We start from the raw sequence: 20,451 nt of genomic DNA on the forward strand, positions 1-20,451 counted from the left end.
AGGAGTTTAAAAGCTTAACAGGATATTCCATTATTATTGGTTATGACTTTTCCGGAGTGGAGGGAGACGCCATAGGAGCACAGCTCATAATACCCCGTTTATAGCTTGTAAAGAGAGGGGGATATATTCACAGTCCCCCGGAGGGGGGGGAGTATAAAAGTGGAAAGACAAAATTGGTCCCCTACCCGACAACGGTGGACTAATCTGGACTAAAACTAAACTCCGGAAAATAGCATCAGCAATCCAACGGCGGAAGCCTTTTCATCTTCCTTTACGGCTTTTGGGATTTCAACCATCATTGAAGTAATCATCAATCCATCCGCTGAACTGAAAAAGATGGCATAAGTGAATGCACCAAAGTAAGACTTTGCCAGGGTCAGAAGCATAGTGGAAGCTTTCATAATGAAAATAGCTGCCTGAAGCAGAAGGCGGCTGTTTACGAACTTTAAGTCGCACAGGAATCCTCCTCCGATGCGGCCAAGTGAGGCAAATATGCCGATAACCATGTAATTGTCGAGCTCTTGTTAGTCAAAATACCAAGGTCATCACAATGCTTCATCTGAAAATGCCAGTAAATGTAAGTTAGACTATGGAAATCAATGATAATCAGTAGGTTAATCTGAGTTGTAAACTGAATAATCAGAAATCTCCAGCCCTGTCCGAGAAATTTCATTCAAAAGTTGGCGTAAATTAAGACGACTTAGGAACTTAAGAGAGAATAAAGGGCAAATGACTATCCTTTTCACGCTCAAGGGTGAATTGGATCGACGGCTCAACTGAATTTAAATGCGACAGGAGGCGCTCTGCTTCATTTCCAGATACCGCAGAAATAAATTTCTTGATTTAAATGTGTCCAGAGGGGTTCAGGGTAATTTAGAGACAAGTGTCTACAGTAAACCTACCCACACCGACAAATACCTCGCTTTCGATTCTCACCACCCTATTTGCCATAAAAAGTCTGTAGCCAAAAATTTACATAGGAGGGCTGACTGTTTACCATCTTCACTCGATTCGAAGGCTGAGGAGAGGAAATATGTTTCCAATGTCCTAAAGGCAAATGGCTATACAAAAACTTTTTCTCCGTAACTGCCAAAAACCAGTTACAACTGGTAACGCTCTTGATGAAACGGAACCAGCGACTGGTTTTGCTGTTATTCCTTACATTCAGAGTATTACGGAACCCATCAAGAGAATTTTGAATAGCCACAACGTTAAAGTCGCTCAAAAACCTTTTCAGACTTTGGGGCATATTTTCACCAAACCTAAGGATCCTGTCACTAAAGAACAACGAACCGACGCTATTTATTCTATTCCGTGACTGTGATAACGAATACATCGGACAGACCAAACGTCAGTTTGGTACACGTTTAAAAGAGCAACAAAAAGCGGTTTTCCTTTGCAAAAAGGAAAATTCAGCTTTAGCGGAGCACACATGCCTAACTAAGTATACAATTAGGAGGGATAATTCTAAAATTATCACCACTAATCGACGTTACCACCAGCGCCTTTGTTTGGAGGCTTGGTATATTAACTCCGCCCACGCTCCTTTAAATTGTGACCATGGCGGTTTGCTTCCTGACGCCTAGTTACAGTAATCAGTTGGTATGTGTCGGTTTCCTGTAAACTATTGTCCGTAATGAATTGTCGTCACGGCTTACCAGGCAGTCTAGAAAAGGTAGTTTACCATTTTCTTCGACCTCTCTCTGTCCATGTATTATTTTGTTTATCATGTAAACACAATAGCCCTTTACTGACAAGAAACGTCGACTTGACTAATGAATGAAAATAAAAGGATCGACAATCCCCAAATGAAAATCGTTAAGTGCGTTGTCGCTGAGCCTCAAGTTTAGAAACTTACCTTTAATTGAATAGTAACTTTAAAAATGATTCAATTTCGTAGTTTTTTACGCAATGTATGGCTGCTCGAACCACATGGCACGCCGAAGGAATAGCTCAGGCTAGGAGTTTCACCCCAGCACGAAAACACTCCGCCTTTCCAGAAGGAGGTACTGCTAACTTTTGAGAAACATTTCTTGGTGTAAGGTAAGGTTCCATCTTGTAAAAATGTAAAAAGCTGGAACAACAGGAGAGAGCTAACAAAAACACGTCCTACTCTCATGACGACCGCTGCCCGCTGTGCGGTACTGGAAGTGGTACTGGATATGGAGATTGCTTTGAACAACCGCCCTTTATATTACGTCGAAGACGACATACACTGAGTTATCAGTGCTTACCGCTAACTCACTTCCATTTCTTCGATCAAACCAGCTACCAGAACTGGAACCACACCATCTAAGAGAATTTGATCTGCGCTGAAGAGCTAAATATCTGCACAGGTGAAAGCAGACTTTGTGGACCAGGTGGACCACCGAATATTTACAAAGGTTGAGAGAACGACACCGGATGAAACACATGAATCAAACTACGCCCTTGGCCAAAGGAGAGGTGATCATCATCATGGACGAGGAACGAAATCGCAACAAATGGAAAATTTGAATCGTGGAAGACCTGATTTCGGGACGAGACGAGCTGCCAAACTTCGAGCGGGGAAAGGAACACTCGAACCGGCGGTAAAACACCTTTACCAACTGGAGCTGTCATGCGATCGGGAGAATGTACAGGCTCCTCCGCAACTCAACCCCGAAGCCCCAACATTCAGGCCCAGGAGGAGAAGTAACACCGAACTGACATACTGAACTAACTTTCTGTTTTGTTCATTGAATTTCAAATTTTATCGACTGTGCTATTCTAGTTTCGCGTTATGGAAAAAACGTATCCAATGAAGTGAGGACGGTTTTGACTGCTAAAAATTAACATGAGTTGCCCATGCGGAAGATTGTGATTCTGTTGGAATTTTAACATAATGTGAAGACCCTGGGGTGACTTATTTGAGATGCCTTGGCCATGAGATATGCGGAATCAACAGGTTAAATACATCGAAAGTGTGCACGATTCTTTCATAATGATTAACAAATACGTTAATTATTAAGATATTTTAGATTTAGGCTGGGAATGAAATAAAGAAACCTGCCTTTTTACAAGTCTTCTATTATTTTGAGAAAAAAATGCGTTAAAGTGGCTAGGTTGATCAAAGATCACAGATTCTCGTTTTCCTTGGAGCTCATTGTAAAAATAAACATCCAATGTCACTGCCTCGATCATGTCTGACCCAATGAATCAAAATAAAATGATAGCAAACACCCAGTCAACAATATCATATAACATTTATTCTGTTGACCATGGTTAGGATTAGTTTTCAGACTACGCTCAAGCCAAACAACCAATCTGAAAGGTTTATTTAAGACAGTTTGGCGCAAGCAAGGAGTATCCTAACTCATGAATTGCGTGCTGAAATGTGCAACGCTCCGTACGAAAAATCACGTAACTTACGAATCGAACGTTTCCCCATATTTTGCCTTTGCTCCAAAATATGAGGAAACGTTTGAACTCGTCACGTATCGCGTCACCCCGCGGGGAGGTTTTTTTCTCATCTGGAAATAACACTTTACAAGAGTCTCGGTACAAATTACAAGACAAGGAATTTAATTGGAAAAATGAGGTCATTCAGGACTGACCGACTCATCACCGATACTTGATTTTCCCGCGAAATTGCTTACTTTTCTGTGCTCTTCCATGGAAATGTATATTTCTCTCTCTTCAGTGGTTCTTTAGGCCATTCGGTTGTCTGGTTGATCATAAGCTGGCGCATCATTAAGAGCCATTTCGTCGTTATTAGGTTCTCCTGAATTTTGTTTTTTAAGTTTTATTAATCGATAGAATAAAAATAATGTGATGAGCAATGTGATAGCAAAGAGAATCCCAAAAACAATCGCTAGTGTTTGCCTGCAGGGACCTGGAAAATAAAAGACACAATATTCACGCTGGTGAGTAAGCCAGCAGGTAAGGATGATATGCAAGAAGTGAACACGCAAAAAATGGGAAAAAGCTAATGGCAAAACCATTTCCTACTGGTATTTCCCCTAGCTGTTGTAGACCCTGGTTGACAGAGAAACTAGTCGTGTCGTTGTTTATGAGTAGGTATCTTTAATATTAACACTGTAAACAAGTTTTTGGTTTAATCGATCAAATTCGAGGAGTTATGCAAACGCGGGACTTAGTCTAGGATTTACATAGAGTAAAATTATTTTTATCTTGGCTTCTCGTTCGTATATGAGAAGCTCATATCTAGCTTTCGATTCGCTCTGACGAGAGGTAAGCGCTCGAGACGACAGCTTTTGAATCTCTTAATGGCGGCCAATTACATTATCAACTTAGTTGAAATGGATAAGCCGTCCATGAAGCCGTATGTTACAGACTACAAGTGACTAGTCCCCCTGGCAACGCTTACCTGAGCTACTGCTGGAGCTGTAGACTTGAGTCGACTGAGGAACTGGACTAGTCGTGGTTTCTGTGGAGTTGTTTAAAACGAAGCTGACATGATATCATTTGTGCATTTCAGCAATATATACACGGCGGGGTTAGTAATTCATGGCAGATGTTGTCCAGATTAAACCATGCAAGGCAGTTTATGTCAATGTCACTTCCGTCATCCATTCCGGCAAAATTATCACATTACTTTTACATTTCTTTACGACTGGAGCAGAGTATGAAGATCTAACGCTTAGCAATTTACACAAAAGACTGTATTTCTATACAATAAACAATTCTAAGAAATCCGGGGATATACTTTTAAGACAAGCATTCAAGTGAGTCTGAGTTCCAGCTCATCGCACAGCGAAAAAGTTGTGCACGGTTTGCCTATCCAGAAGCGTTGAGTACATAAATGATTTGTGTATTACAGAAGACGAATGACTACTTCCCCTGGCCACGCTTACCTGAGCTACTGCTGGGGCTGTATACTTGAGTCGACTGAGGAACTGGACTTGTCGTGGTTTCTGTGGAGTTATCTTACTTTTAAGACTTCTCATTATTTGAAAGAGCCATATCGCACCTTGTGGTTATTATCATTGTCACCTTGTTGACATTTACCATTTATTTTACTTCTTTTTTATTGCTCCAGGGAGAGTTATGTTCACTTTCCAGCCGGAAATAAATTGGGAGGATTATGAAATGACGGCCGGAATTTCAAAAATACAAAATCAGAAGTAAGGCATTTTATATTTCAGCATTACAGGCATTTTCTCACGTTTACATATTTCATCTGAACACGAGGGAAATATTCGACGAGTTATGCAAACGTGGGACTTAGTCTAGGGTTTACGTAGGGTAAAAGCGAGCATCTCTTTACAGTAATCAATTCCAAGAAATCCGAGGAAACGAGGTTCAACGCTTTCGAAACAAACGTTCAAGTGAGTTTGAGTTCCAGCTCATCGGGTAGCGAAAAAGTTGTGCACAGTTTGCTTATCCAGAAGAGTTGCGTACATAGATGTTTGTGTGTTACAGAGTACGAATGACTACTACCCCTGCCAACGCTTACCTGGGCTGCTGCTTGGGCTGTAGACTTGAGTCGACGGAGGAACTGGACTTGTCGTGGTTCCTGTGGAGTTATCTAAAACATAAATGATAATATTTCTTATTTTGCATCTTTTTCTGTTATGAATTTAGCAGAAAATTTACAGATATACAGCAGGATTATTAATTCATAGCAGAAATTGTTTAGAATAAACCATGCTAGCAAGCCTTAATTTACACATAGATTTGAAAAGCAGATTTCCGCGGTAGAAATGCTCAGTTTCAAGGAACAAGAAAGACAGTGATCCTGAATACAGATGTTCTTTCCGTTAACTGTACAGAATGTAAATATTTTGTGTTTTTGAACTATATTTTGAAAGATCTGAAACACAGAACTGCGAAAGAATAACAACACCAAAGTCCCAAGCAATTTAATATGGTCGTTACTTGGGAAATCAGGTGATATTCAGGATTGGGCAGGTAGGATTAAAATGGCTTAGGGAGTCGTCTCCATTCTAAAGCCTGTCGTCAAGTCCAACGTCTGATGCATCCGCCGCATAAGAAGGTTTTATTTTAAAACATATACTTGCACATAGTTGTGCTCTGATATTGCAACAGTTGCATAACATAACAATGATCCTGTTAAGTTTTGTTCAGGATTGCTTGATATTTCATTGTTCTCTGACGAGAAACGCTAGCATATCCATTGCTTACCTGATACATTTAGATGGTGTACTTGTAAGCATTTCTCTGTTTCCGTATCATTATGTGTATATGAGAACAGGGCCACGACTTTGTACTTGCCACTATCATTGACAGCGACATTGAAAATTTCTATCATCAAAAGGCTTTGGTTCACCTTCTTAAATTCGGCCTTCCCCTGCAAACAAATCTCCTTTACTGGATGAGTACAAGCGCCATCTAATCCAGTTTTGTTTAGGAATGCAAATACGGACGAATGTGCGTATGCACGATAGCCACGAAAATGTTGGTCATCTTCATGATTTGATCTGTTGTAGTAAAGTTTTGCGTCCACTCCAGAATTGACTGTAACTGTAACTCTAGGATCATCACAGACATCTCCCGCAGTTGCCACCGGAACTGCAAAATTTGAATTTAAGGAACTAGTTTTAAAAGCAACCTTCAGAATTTTTCTTAGGGAATAATCTGATTTATACATGCAGACCCTGGGTAACTTTCCACATTGGTGTAAGTACTCTTCCAGTTATACGTTCACACGCATAACGGAACTCTCATTTTGATCATAATAGCTATAATTTTAATTCTACGAACATAAGGAACAAAGGAATGAGAAAGATTTCTACGAACAATTGCCCATCTTCATTCACAAATAGATTCAAAAATTTTTTCTTGTGCTTAATCATATTTATATCTCAATAGGTTTCTTTAGTTGTGTGTCTTGTTTCCGAAAAAAGCAGGAAGACCATGGACGGCTCAGACGAACAAAAAATTGTCGTTAATATATGCATAATTTTCATGAAAATCAGTTATTCCACAGAGAAGGACCTTACTTTTTCCCTTCAAAACGCTTCCTTGAATGCTTTTCAATCCTCTCAAGTGCACTATTTTTTCAGCAGGATGAGAAATCGCTTTGGCGTTAGACATAACATATAATAGGTATTGTCGAAGTAGCTGCTTTCGGTTTCCATCCCCAGTTAAAAATATACCTTTGGAAATGGCGAGTCTTTTCATCATCTTAAAAGCGGAGTATATCGCTAATCGTGTCTTGAACATTAACAGTCAACTTACCTTGAATCAGTGTTAAAATACAAACCAAGCCGCATAAGAGAAACTTCATGTTGACCGGCCACTTTGAGAGTAATCCCTCCGTAGAACTAGTGTCGAGAATGGCTCCGCATCCCATTGCCATGCGTTTCTTAAGGGTTTTTTTTTAGCCTTTTTTTATCTAAATAACAGGGCTTTATTCTTCTCTGGTAAAAGGGAAACTGTTTCTATCAGAGCGTGAAAAGTGATTACCATGAAATTCCGAGAATGAGCTTTGTGTCCTCCATGAACAGTCAAAATGTAATTAACGCTTAAGCATATCTTTGATGCTAACGGTCGATCTAGAAGGGAGCCGAAATGGGTGCCAGACTTTTTTACAGGGTCTATTAGTCTCTTCAGTAAACATTTGAATTTAATAATGAAAGACCTCTCCATTTCTCATTGCTTTAGTTCTGAATTTATAACAAAATCTAAATAAAAAATCAGATGATGTAAGTTTGAACAATTTTGAAATTCTAAAGTAAAATAACTTTAGATATCTTAACGAGTCGGAATATCCCAAAACCCAAATTAAGTACTTGAAAGCTGGTTTCACCAGTTGTACGTAAATCTTTTTTGAAACTAGCTTTTGAGGTCAAGCACCCTAAGAAAATCATGAAAATGTGCATGCATCAAAACTTTTCAAACTCATTTCTGGTCGCTCGTCTCAAATGTATGCTCATTGGTGGCCATAAAGATATTTTTTCATCTATAAGCGTCATATAGCTAGTAATTATCTCGATAGAACGCTGGTACAAGAAAATATTTGCATCTATATCGCTCAATTTACTAACAGAAAGTGAGTTTTTTTGACCACGGGCCCTACGCTAACATTTCAATTTTTGCTAGTGACGGTTATAAATAGCTGAAGTGTTCCGGCAAAACATTGTTAAAGGTGATACAAGGTCGTCACATGTACTCAACGCCTAAAAGATCAACATCAGCAGCGTGGGAACATTTCAAATCTAATTTATGCGCCAAGATGCTACTCTTCATAAACACCCGTATAGCCTGGGTTAAGGGAGCGCCAAGCGCAATAAACTTAGTTGCCTTCATTTTCTTTTTTGCCTTTCGTCAGCGACCGTTTCATACGATGTATTTTGAGCATCATAACAATATTTGACCGTCAAAATAAACGTTTTAACAGCTCTAGTGCTCACTCTATCAATCATAATTTATCTGAGCTTAATCAAGTTCGTCTCGAACTTATCAGCCCTGGAAGTCGAGGACTCAGTGGTTGATACGGTTACGTTAGCTTATTCACGACAGCGTCTCTCTTGCTGAAGTGAGATCGGAAAATGCATCATTGGCTGCAAATCCTTTTGTTTGTCTTTTTTGTCAGTTTTAAATCTTTGCCTAGATAAGTTAGTGGAGGTGTTGCTATGGCAGCGAAAAGTTTGCATTCTTTCATGAGGAGTCAGGGAATTAGTTTGTTTATTCATTGCGACATCATTCACCAAAAGGGTTGCGATCTCAGTTTATGCGCGTGTTATTTACAGCTTCGTTGAAAATCAGCTGTAATTGATAGGTATATTAAAGACAAAGGAACATATCTGGCATTTTAGGGTGACAGAATCTTTCGAGGAGAGTCCAAATATTATAGAAACTAACTTTCAACAGAAAACTTCGAGTTGTTATTTGAGATTGTAACTCAATAAGTCGAAATGACTACGCAGACCGTAAGGTCACCCGAAAAACATTCATCAGAGAGAGAGGTAACAGGAGAATTTTAAAATATACTATCGCTCGAAAACTCTCAAAAGGCACTGAATAGAAAGACAGAAACGTGATACATTTATTATCAATTGTAAATTATTGGATTGATTTACATCATTGAGTAACTTCCCCTTACAACACACCTATGTTTTGAACGACTAACCGGATATTTAGAATTAGTAAACCTACCAGCTTGGGGGTTTTATATTTACCTCAAGTGCGCTTAGTTTGGTTCGATTGAAATTAATACGTTTGAATCTGCTGCCGTGCCATACTAAACATTTAACTGATGCTGTCGTAGCAGTAACACAGTGTTTAGACCTTTTAATTTTCTTAGCATGAATCTCCCCAGGATCAAACACCGAATTCATTTTTGTTGCTTTTAATGAATAAGGGTGAGTCGTCCATAGCAAGTGTCTTACAGCTGCAATTATTTACGCCATGTTTAGGGCTTTTTTTATAATGGTGAAAATGGCAACAAATAAGATGATTCCACATGCCACTGCCCATTTAGAGGAGGATTCTCCTGAAGATTTTCTTGGCAATGAAACGCCAACCTCTATAACAGAAATAATAATAAAAAAAAAACAACAGCAACTCTGATGGTTAAACTGTAGTAGTAACCGTAGTACAGGCTTGCTGGTGCAAAATTACTTTAACTTAGAATGGGCAAACCAACAGGATACGAACATTACCTTTCGACGTATTTGGAGACCCTGTAATTGTAGCTCTCACGGCTGTTGTGACACTTATCTGTTTTGGAGTAGTAGTGGTGGTTTTTGGTGGACCTGTGTCTAATAATTAGAGCGAAATCAACTTTAATACCAAGCAGAGGTAAAACTTCGGAAATACAATCAGTTAAGTAAAGAAGTTTGAAGGTGTTAAGAACAGCATGTCAAAAAATCTTTTCCCGCCGCTGTTGCGCAGCGGAGGCCTCAATTCTCGGTAGTTCAGGAACACAATTGTGTAGATCAATCTTCCAGTAATTAAATGAAGTGTTTGAACAATTCACAAAGGTAACAGAGCTTGTGTAGAATGGCAGTTTTAATCGTATTTACGAAAAAAAAACAATAATCTGCAATTACCGTGGAAGGAATTATACTCGCAATTCGTAGTGATCTTGGAATTACTGTTGACGATTTCTCTTGATAATTCAGTGCTGCCTCCTCTTTTGGAAGATTTCAGGGACCCTTCCCATCAAGGAACTACAACTTTGATACCGACTGAACGAAATAATTCCCCTTCAACCATATCAGTTGTTGCCACTATTGAAGATACATTCATGTACCTCTTATACGCGGACCCCGTGTTATAACCCACAAATGAACTATAATCACAATAACCTGAAATACAATTTTGAGTTGGAACGAATATTCTCTGTGCTGTCTTGTACCATTTTACTTACGTCTGGACACAACTTGAAGCTGAACCGAGTCGGTCAACTGGGTATTCTGAAGTCCGTATTCTACCACTATTCCATACTTCTTGCTATCTTCAAGTTTTACATTGTAAAGTTCAAACACTGCGATAGAGGATGTCAAATTTCCTGTCCAACCCACGGAGGACTTATATGAAGACCTTGTTGAGGCAAAACCACTCGGGTTGACAGCTATCAACTTTGTTTTCAGGAAGCCAGGACTCTTCCAAATACCAAACACAACCTCGAAAAGATCATTCTTTAGATCTCCTGAATTGTAGTGCCACCCAAATGACACAGTCTCACCAATAGAGACGTTTATGAACCTTTTTGGAGCAGCGATCATACTTGGATAAACTGTAGCATGAATGGACACTGGAAAGACATGATAATGCAAAAGTCATAATTGAGGGGGTGGGTCGTAGAAGTTTGGTTGTGTGAGGATAAAACTTACCTGATTCCCCTTATGACTCAATAGTATTATTATTATCCCGCCTCCCTCATTGATAGTCAATTTCCTGTGGTTCCACCCTTTAAACCCTGTTGGCCCCAACTGATTCCCCATCCGTTCCCACTGAAAACTTTGTGACTCCCTCTTAAAAAATATGAAAACTGTTCATCTATCAACAAACGTTGTTCAAAGTAAGGTCACTTGTGTTATTGTGTTATATTATTATATTGTATTATAAAACTGAAAGCAGCAATGGTGTCATCATATTTTTGCATGGAAAAATATCGTTCTCCCAAGCTAGTTTGATTACCTTCACTATAATCACATTAAGGGCTCAAAGCAAACCTGTAAAGCTACTTTCAAAGCCAGCTAAGCCTGCCACTAAAGCTTTCAGAATGTTTCTTGCTTCTTTTCTAAAAAAATTGACGCCGAAGAGTTAGGACGAGTCAGATTTCCACTGACCCGATCAAAGTAGTTTTGAACAAGAGCCAATCATGGTAACGAATACAGGCGGATCTAGGTGACTGACCAATAAGTGAGCCACAAAAGAGAAAAGAAAAGAATGAAAAGCTATAAAAAATAAAGAACGAGAAACAGAGGTCGCTGGTACATAATTAGAGAGTGCGAGCGCCTACATGCAATACTGATTACTCAGAAATAGGTTACCACCTACTCCTAGTCTAGAATAACTATGCACCATCTAGATTAAAGAGACTTCTCTTGGAGAAAGTGTGCATATATCTAAGTGACGCCTGTTTTAAACACGTGCTGGCCACGTGCACTAGGGAAAAAAATAAAATGAAGCTGTTAGACATCATATTGTTTGCGCGCCTTTATGACTCCTTTAGAGGAAGCCATATTTCAGTTTTATTTGGGTTAGTCTCATTTTTTGGAAATTCACAAAAAAGAAGGAATCAAGCTAGTGACACGCGCTTAATACATTGTGTTGTGGATGAAACCTTTTGTTTATCATCACCGTACAGAGGGTATGATTGCCTCTCAAATAAAGAGTACGGCGTGGTGGCCCCCAGAAAATTTTAACAATCGACATGCTACTATTGCAAAATTTATGAAAATTACCTCCACTGAGTTAAACAAAACGCTGTCAGTCGGCAGTAACCGATAAGATCGATTAGAAATTATTATATGGGGTTTAATACTTTTGGTAAACTTTGGGTAAGCGTAGAGAAGTGTCATCGAAACCTGACTACGTTGATAAGATCAACAACAGTGTATAGAATATTAGCTTAATGCCATTAATACATTTTAGTTACATATCATTTAATTTCCACCAAAATAGAAAAGTTTATATCTCCTACCTACTCTGTGGGAAAACTTTCGTATATTGTCAAATTTTGATTTTAAGATGCAAATTAAGTGAGAAAAACAGGAAACAATGATGAGTCAACTTAAGGGAGACAGGATCACGGTGCCCAAATTTGGGGACTCTTGTGACAATGAAGGATTCCTTACGTAACTATCCCAAACGTCAACGGAAAATTACATTGTACCAAGACCTAAGCGGCCAGAACAAGACGCGGCATGTTTCTCGCGTTCGTCCTATTTGTCTACAGACCTGACAAACTCATTTGATTTTGTAGCGTGAGCACTTGATACCTTCATTAATAATTGAAAGTCTCGAAACAAGATACATCGTATATGCTCGTTTAAAACACTTACAGTCAACTTACCCAGAGTCAGTGTTGAAGAACATACCAAACTGCATAAGAAGAATTTCATTTTGACCCGCTGCGTTAGGACTGAACTCAAGAAATGATGCAGAGCACAGCAGCATAGCATTATACGCATGACTTATTTTGAACAATGATGTTGACATGGCTCTGCTTATTTCTGGGAAAAAAGGTAAGTATTTATATTAGTGCATGGAAAGCACAACCTTGATAACCTTCCGAAAACAACTTTATGTTCTCTTAAGGTCGATCTCGAAGGGAACCGAAATGGATGCCAGACTTTTCACGGGATTTTCTAGTATCTTCCATAAACATTCACACGTTTTTAGTACGGCATGAGGTTGCACTCACGCCAAAATTTCTCAGCCACTTCTTGATGCACGAACTTCGATGAAATTTTTTGTCATTGCTACGAAGATTTTTGCAATTAAGCCTTGAGCTGAAACTTCTTGAAGGCGTCTGCTCTCGCAAGCTATTTTAAAATAGATAATGAAAGCGTGATGTCGGCCGATTCGCTTACTTACTTCGCTTGGTTCGTTATTGCAAACCATGCAGTTTCACTTTCCATCCAGTTCTTCCGCTTCAAAACGATAAGACAAAGTTCTGCGTAATGCTCTTAGGCCACTTGCTTCATGATAATTATCAAACTCGGCAGTTAAGCATCATTCATGCATGATTTTAGAAAGTGGGCAATACGCCATAATTCTGAGAAAGATAATTCACCTTTCGGTTCGATTTCTTTCGCATCGAAAGTTCCTCTGCCTTACACGAAAAATATCCCAAAACTCAAAATTAGAGGATTATGTAAATTCGCCTGAGGTACACAGAAACGCAAGACACATCCTTGGTAGTTCAATTTGGTATTATACCTTTATTTCTAACCTGGTCTCTGTCGCATCGAAAGTTCTTTTACATCACCGCAACAATATCCCAAAACCCAAATTAAGTACTTGAAAGCTGGTTTCGCCAGTTGTGCGTAACTCTAGCCTTTGAGGTCAAGCAACCTAAAAAAACGAAAATTATGCATCCAAACTTTTCAAACTCATTTCTGGTCGCTCGTCTGAAATGTATGCTCATTGGTTGCCAGAAATAACCTATTTATATATCAGCGTCAATTGCTTGTGATTGCCTCGAAAGAAGCTGGTACAAGAAAATCTTGGCATCTACGTCACTCAATTTACAAACAGAAAGTGAATTTCTTGACCGCGGGCCATAAGCTGAAATTTGAATTTTTGCCTGTTTGTGACAGTTATAAATAGCTGTAGTGTTTCGGCAAAACATTGTTAAAGCTGATTCAAGGTCGTCACAGGTACTCGACGCTTAAAAGATCAACCTCAGCAGCGCGGGAACTTTCCAGACCTAATTTAAGCGTCAAGCTGCTATTTCTTATATACATCCGTACAGCCTGGGTAAAGGGAGTGCCAAGCGTAATGAACTATAAATTGCTTTCATTCCCTTTTTTGCCTTTCGTCTGCGACCGTTACAGACGATATATTTTTGAGCATCATAACGACACTTGACCGTCAAAATAAACATTTTAACAGCTCTAGTCCTCGCTCTATCAAGCATACTTTATCTGAGCCTAATCAAATTCGTCTCGAACTCATCAGGCCTGGAAGTCGAAGACCAAGTGGTTCCCACGGTTACGTTAACTTATTCACGACTCCTTCCCTCCTGCTGGGATCGGAAAAAGCATCATTGGCTGCAAGTTCTTTTGTTTGTCTTCTTTGTTTTAAATCTTTCCTTAAATAAGTTAGCGCAGCTGTTGCTATGACAGCAAAAAGTTTACATTACTTCATGAGGATTCAAGGAATCAGTTTATTTTTTCATTGCCACATCATTTACAGCTACGTTGAAAATCAGCTATAATTGAAAAGTAAATTAAAAGCAAAGGACTATATTTGACATTTTAGAGTCACAGAATCTTTCAAGGAAAGGTCAAATTTATAGAAACCACCCTTAAACAGAAAACTTCGAGCTGTTCTTTAAGATTGTAATTTAATAAGTCGAAATGACGACGCAAAGCAAAAAAAAGGGAAGGTCGCATTTAGTAGAAATATATTTAGTGTCGATTTAAATTTCTATGCAATGTTTAAATCCTTGAAGTAATGTATATCATTGATTAACTTCACCTTAAAAGACAACTAACTATATATTGTAAGACTGATCGGATATTACGAATTGGTAAATCTACTACCTTGAGTATGTTATATTTACAAAATACACTTGCTAAATTCCTTTTCGTTGCTTTCAATGAAGCTATTATTATTTGCTCCATTTTTAGTGCATTTTTTCTGATGGTGAAAGCAAAGGCCCACAATGAGTATTATCACAACACATAAGATGATTCCACTTGCCATCGCCCATTTAAAGGAGGATTCTTCTGATGATTTTCTTGGCACTGAAACGTTGGGCTCTAGGACAGAAATTAAAAAAACCAGCAACTCTGTCGATTTGACTGTAGTAGTTGGGTAAGCAGATAATTTAAAAGGGTAGATGGCCAAATGAGTATGAAGGTCCGTTTGGAGGTTAATTAATATGAATGAAAGTGTTCTTATGTGTTGGATGGTAACTGATGAAATGTTTGAACTTGTAATATGTGAAATCACTTGCAATCTTAACTCAGGCTACTGGTCCTGAATAGGGGTCGGTAGGTTTGTAGCGATGGGTCATATATTATTAATGAGATAAAAAGCTATTAAAGAAAATAAGTTTTATCTCCAATTCTTGTGTAATTTACCTACAGGTTTACTGGTGCAAAAGTACTGCAACTTAGGATGGGCAAGCCAACAAGATACAAAAATTACCTTTCGACGTAACTGGAGACCCTGTATTTGTAGCTCTCGCGGCTGTTGTGACACTTATCTGTTGTGCAGTAGCGGTTTCTGGTGAACCTGTGGCTAATAATTTATGCGTTAAAATTTCGGAAATACAATCGGTTGAGTAAAGAAGTTTAAAGGTGTTAAGAACAGTTTGACAAAAACAAATTTTCCCGCCCCTATTGCGCAGTGGAGGCCTCAATTCTCGGTAGATCAGGAACAAAATTGTGTAGATCAATCTTCCAGTAACTAGATGAACTGTTTGACCATTCACGAAGGTAACAGAGCTGAACAAAAACAATTCCCCTTCAACCTTATCAATTGTTGCCACTATTGAAGATACATTCACGAACCTCTTTTCCGCGGAACCCGTCATATAACCGACAAATGAACAATAATGAAAGTAACCTGAAATACAATTTTGAGTTAGAACGAATATTCTCTGTGCTGTTTTGAACCATTTTACTTACGTCTGGACACAACTTGAAGCTGAACCGAGTCGGTCAACGGGGTATTCTGAAGTCCATATTCTACCACTAATCCATACTTCTTGCTATCTTCAAGTTTTACATTGTAAAGTTCAAACAGTGCGACAGAGGATGTCAAATTCCCTGCCCAACCCACGGAGGACTTATATGAAGACCTTGTTGAGGCAAAACCACTCGAGTTGACAGCTATCAACTTTGTTTTCAGGAATCCAGGACTCTTCCAAATACCAAACACAATCTCGAAGAGACCATTCTTTAGATCTCCTGAATTGTAGTGCCACCTAAATGACACAGTCCCACCAATAGAGACGTTTATGAACCTCTCTGGAGCAGAGATCATACTTGGATAAACTATAGCATGAATGGACACTGGAATAGACATGATAAGGCAAAAGTTATTATTGAACATGGATGGGGGGAGGGGGGAGTCGGAGAAGTTTGGTTGTGTCACGATAAAACTTATTTTAATAACCCCCCCCCCCCCCCGCGTCATTAGCTTTCAATTTCCTCCAGTCCCTCCTTTAAACCCTGCTGGCCCCGACTGATCCCCCCTCGGCTCCCACTGAAAACGTTGTGACTCCCCCTCAAAAAAGAAGGAAAAATCCTCCTCCCCCCCCAACCCTGGTGGTAAATAATGGCTGGTCCCTACGTAATGCTTGATTAATATTTAAGAAGTGATAAAGGACTTATCAAGTTCGATGACGCTGCGCCTATTTTTACTGAAAATATGTTCTCTTGATTCTTGAGAATCCACAATGATATCGGTAGATATCTTAATATAAGGCCGTGCGGGTTTTTTTTTTCTTTCTTTTTGTTAATGATCGCACACCTTTCACAGACATTTCAGTGGCTGGCCATAACATACTACATAGGTTGACTAGCACTGTGTCGTACGAGTCACAGACACTCCGTCAAGAAGTAACTACTCTTTCACCTCTCATTAATAAACATTACGAGAGACAGTTGCTCTCAATAAATCAATCATATATAAATTATTTTTTGCAGTAAAAGCCTATTATAATGATTTACTTTGGTATGGTAGGACACCAAACAGATAAGGCTGAGCCACAAATGTAGCGAGGATGGCTACGGAAAGTGAAATTCATTTCTTGACGTCGTTGCGTTATCAGAGCCTGCTCGTAACTTGTCATTACATGAGAAACAAAGCGCACTTTTGTCAAAACAGCTTATATAATATAGTACGTAAGACAGTTCGGTTAACTAACTTGAGCAACTCGCGCAAACGGGAGGCCCCGGGTGTTTGTTCAGGAACTTTACGTCTCTTTTCCCTTGACTCAGCCCTTAGTACACGCTCTTAAATACCTTATCGGTAGGTATGTTTTGGCTTACGGGACAACTTACCCTGGCAGAGTAAACGTATTTTAGAATGCCAACCAAAACAATCTCACAAGACATTCAAAACGAACAACAAAGTAATTAACACCAACCAATCTTCGAGAACTAAAACCTCAACAAACCTAAACAGGACTAGCGGTGGCGATTATCATACGAGAATTAAGCCCTAATTACAACGGTCAAGGTCACAACACTCAAAGAGTCAATGTGGGGCCGTGCAGCACATGACAAACCAAGGCTCACAAGACTCGCACAAGAATTCCAAGGTAATCCATCTGGCTTGAATAATCTCCAAACATTTAGTCTGAACAATTAGTTTGTGAGTAGTTTATGACAGTTGTCTAGAAATCTTGAAGGACGGAGTCATCACTGAGAAGTAGTAATTGTTAAGTTAAGTTTGCCTATTTTGGACGCAAGTTAGTCCCTTCAAAGTAATCAGTGGACACATCATGTGCGTTTATATTCTGAAAACCAATTAAGAGTGTACAAAGCGACTCTGCGAAGTTGTAATGATCAATGTCGTTTCTATCTATTAAAGTTTCATCAGCCATTTCTATTCTAAAATCAAATCACGTTGCTTGCATGCTGCATACTAACTAACAAAGAGAATGAAATCAAAATCAAATAAGAATAGAAATAAAATATTTAAGAGCCGGTGTCACGGCGGATTTGGACCCCCCGCGGATTTGGACCCCCCGGTCCAAATCCGCTAGCGGATTTGGACCCCCCCGGTCCATATCCGCTAGCGGATTTGGACCCCCCTTCGCGGATTTGGACCCCCCCCCCCCAACTAAACATTCCTTTTTCGTAACTTGTTCCAACTGCGAGCTTTTAGGCGATGTCCGTTAAAATTTCAACACAAGATTGCGTACTATAATTGACGAAGAAAAGGGCAGATATCGTTTCATTTCTGACACATTTATTTAAGTTGGTAGAATAGCCTACGCATGAATTAAATGACAACAAACTATTGGATTCGAACTATTGAAACTCATACCAAATCCTTTCTTATTCTGTTGCAATACAATTCTGAAGAACAAGTATGAAACTAGTACTACTCTTACTTTACTTCGTAAAGTACGTCATAATAGTGAAAACTATTTCGTCTCAGTATAAATAGTATAATCCTGAACAAGAACGAAACTAGCAATACTCTTACTACTATTACTTTACGCTTTTACAACATGTCAAAACGTTTCTATTTTGAACTGTTGGAACTCAGCTTATTTATAAATGCAAATCAACATCAATATCTTAACAACATTCGTATTTTCTAATTGCTTTTAATTAACCTTTCTGCAGGTTAATTAAACGAAAATCTTAAATTGAGACGCAATGCTGAGAAAAAGATCACGTCTACGAGAATGTTTTAAAATAAAAACCTACTTTCTGAAAAAAAAACTTTCTTTGAAAGCCTACTTTCTAAATTTTTATTATTTCTATTAGGAAGTTATGTATGGTAATGTTTTTACTCAGTTTTGTTAAAGGGGTCCAAATCCGCGGAGGGGAGTCCATATCCGCTAGCGGATATCGACACATTTCGACATATCGACACATCCGCTAGCGGATATGGACCCCGGGGGTCCAAATCCGCTAGCGGATATGGACCGGGGGGGTCCATATCCGCTAGCGGATTTGGACCGGGGGGTCCAATTCTAGGGGGGTCCAAATCCGCTGGGACACCGGATTAAAAAACATATAGAAAGGAAGAAAAAACTGCAAAGAAATATAAATAATGCATCACATATTAAAATACTTTAAATATTGATTAAAAGGCGCGCCATAGCTGTCAAATGTCCTGCATAAGCATATTCCCTCTGCATATTAATGTATTAGCTTCACTTCTTAGCTTAACGACTTACGCTTTGCAATTCTTCTAAAAATGTGTGATATTCACTGATGCTCCTGACATCTGAGAGGCACTCTGAGACGTAAACAAGTCAATGACCCGTCCAAAAATAGAAATTTTCTGAGAATCTGAACCTCATTAATTCGTCTGCGGTGATCCATTCGCTCCAAGAATATCATGCATACGAAATTAAAAGCATTGACCGTCCTCTGAAGCCAAAATTTGTTTCGGTACCTATAGAGTACTTCGAAAACATTTCTTTCGCTCTTTTCCGGTGTACTACGATGGAAACTTACGACCGAAATATAAAACAACAATTGAAGGGGTGTTTGTATCTGCGTTTAGCGATATTCGCTTTCGGCTTTCTTCGCTTATTTCCATTTAACTTACGTATTTGCTTTGTTAGTAAACCAGCGTCGTACTCAAAGCGGAGAAAGTGCCGTGTTGTTACTTTCCCTTTAACTAGAGTTCCGCCTCACAACAATTTACATATATACACAGACCAAATCAACACAGAAACGACTAATTCATGTTAAACTTACCTGTGAGACTTTGAATCAGTACCGCGATAACGATCGAAAGTATATATGCTTTCATCGTCAACATAGACAAATGCTGTTCTGCTTCACATATCCTTGGGTATTCAAGCTTAGTAGTTCCCTCTTCAGAAACTAAGTCAAAAGATTCGGAATGCACGCCAGCAGCAGCAAGCTTCAAATTTAAAAAATTTAGAAATTCAAACAAGGAGATGACTTTGCCTCATAGCATGAGGACTCAAAAGCTTCCAATGATTCTGGGAAATCACGTGATATTCAGGATTGGGCAGGTTGCACAGCATCAAAAGTCAAGTTTACACCTATGTAAAGCTAGCATAAAGCTCTCTAAAATATGTAATTTAGGCAACTTTACGCAAACTTTACATTTTTTAAAGCTGACATTTACACCAACTTTATGCTAATGCTTAAAGTTAAAATAAAGAGACTAAAACTTTTAAGCAAACTTACGTTGGCTTAAAGTTGCTTCTATGTCAACTTTACGCCAACACTTACAGCTAGTGTAAAGTTACCAAAAGGACGTAAAGACAGCAGAGTGGCAATAATTCTTAATAAAGAAACCACAACTTTTAGTTTGCAAGACATGTTTCGACATTCTTATGTCATCTTCAGTTGTAAATGCGATTTTAACGGTTGTACATTTGAATTTATATGAGATTACGTTACAAATTACGTCATATTGTTTACGTTACAATTTGAATATTAAATACGAAAAAACGTGACATAGCACGCGCCAGATGGGGAAAGAAGGAGAAAAGAAAAATAATGATCATAATAAGAAAAATTATTATGATGACAGAATCAAAAGGAAAGAGACAACTCTAGATGCTTCAATTGCTGATTAAGGATGGGTTTGTCCCACTTAATATGCAATGCCTCTTTGATCTTAATTTTGTATTTCGAAGCGGCAGAA

The 20,451-nt window shown here is 38.8% G+C and overlaps 3 protein-coding genes and 1 long non-coding RNA gene across 6 annotated transcripts; 1 reads left to right on the forward strand and 3 right to left on the reverse strand.

The window, feature by feature from the left end:
- Nucleotides 1-3,205: 3,205 nt before the first annotated feature.
- LOC131782823 (inactive protein tyrosine kinase pTKL-like) lies at nucleotides 3,206-7,557 on the reverse strand. Its single transcript, XM_066161020.1, has 6 exons — nucleotides 7,183-7,557; nucleotides 6,127-6,513; nucleotides 5,438-5,509; nucleotides 4,836-4,895; nucleotides 4,349-4,408; nucleotides 3,206-3,853 (listed from the first exon to the last, which is right to left on the reverse strand). Exons 1-6 carry the CDS (start codon nucleotides 7,301-7,303, stop codon nucleotides 3,669-3,671), a joined length of 885 nt encoding a protein of 294 aa, XP_066017117.1. The 5' UTR covers nucleotides 7,304-7,557; the 3' UTR covers nucleotides 3,206-3,668.
- Nucleotides 7,558-8,968: 1,411 nt separating this feature from the next.
- Nucleotides 8,969-12,608, reverse strand: LOC136277990 (uncharacterized). Of its 2 annotated transcripts, none has more exons than XM_066161033.1 (4): nucleotides 12,473-12,608; nucleotides 10,319-10,705; nucleotides 9,609-9,707; nucleotides 8,969-9,472 (listed from the first exon to the last, which is right to left on the reverse strand). In XM_066161033.1, exons 1-4 carry the CDS (start codon nucleotides 12,588-12,590, stop codon nucleotides 9,348-9,350), a joined length of 729 nt encoding a protein of 242 aa, XP_066017130.1. In that variant the 5' UTR covers nucleotides 12,591-12,608; the 3' UTR covers nucleotides 8,969-9,347. The 2 variants fall into 2 exon arrangements, with proteins under 2 accessions (XP_066017130.1, XP_066017131.1); XM_066161034.1 differs by lacking the exon at nucleotides 12,473-12,608 and adding an exon at nucleotides 11,092-12,024.
- Nucleotides 12,609-13,320: 712 nt separating this feature from the next.
- Nucleotides 13,321-19,770, reverse strand: LOC136277989 (uncharacterized). Of its 2 annotated transcripts, none has more exons than XM_066161032.1 (4): nucleotides 19,527-19,770; nucleotides 15,762-16,148; nucleotides 15,280-15,366; nucleotides 13,321-14,888 (listed from the first exon to the last, which is right to left on the reverse strand). In XM_066161032.1, exons 1-4 carry the CDS (start codon nucleotides 19,588-19,590, stop codon nucleotides 14,686-14,688), a joined length of 741 nt encoding a protein of 246 aa, XP_066017129.1. In that variant the 5' UTR covers nucleotides 19,591-19,770; the 3' UTR covers nucleotides 13,321-14,685. The 2 variants fall into 2 exon arrangements, with proteins under 2 accessions (XP_066017129.1, XP_066017128.1); XM_066161031.1 differs by having other exon boundaries at nucleotides 15,280-15,372; nucleotides 19,527-19,768.
- Nucleotides 14,801-15,423, forward strand: LOC136277992 (uncharacterized). The gene is made up of 2 exons (XR_010716137.1): nucleotides 14,801-14,943; nucleotides 15,219-15,423. It is a non-coding gene; the product is annotated as an uncharacterized lncRNA (long non-coding RNA).
- Nucleotides 19,771-20,451: the final 681 nt, after the last annotated feature.

This window comes from Pocillopora verrucosa, chromosome 14 (genome assembly GCF_036669915.1).
Source record: "Pocillopora verrucosa isolate sample1 chromosome 14, ASM3666991v2, whole genome shotgun sequence".
Taxonomy (NCBI): Eukaryota; Metazoa; Cnidaria; class Anthozoa; order Scleractinia; family Pocilloporidae; genus Pocillopora; species Pocillopora verrucosa.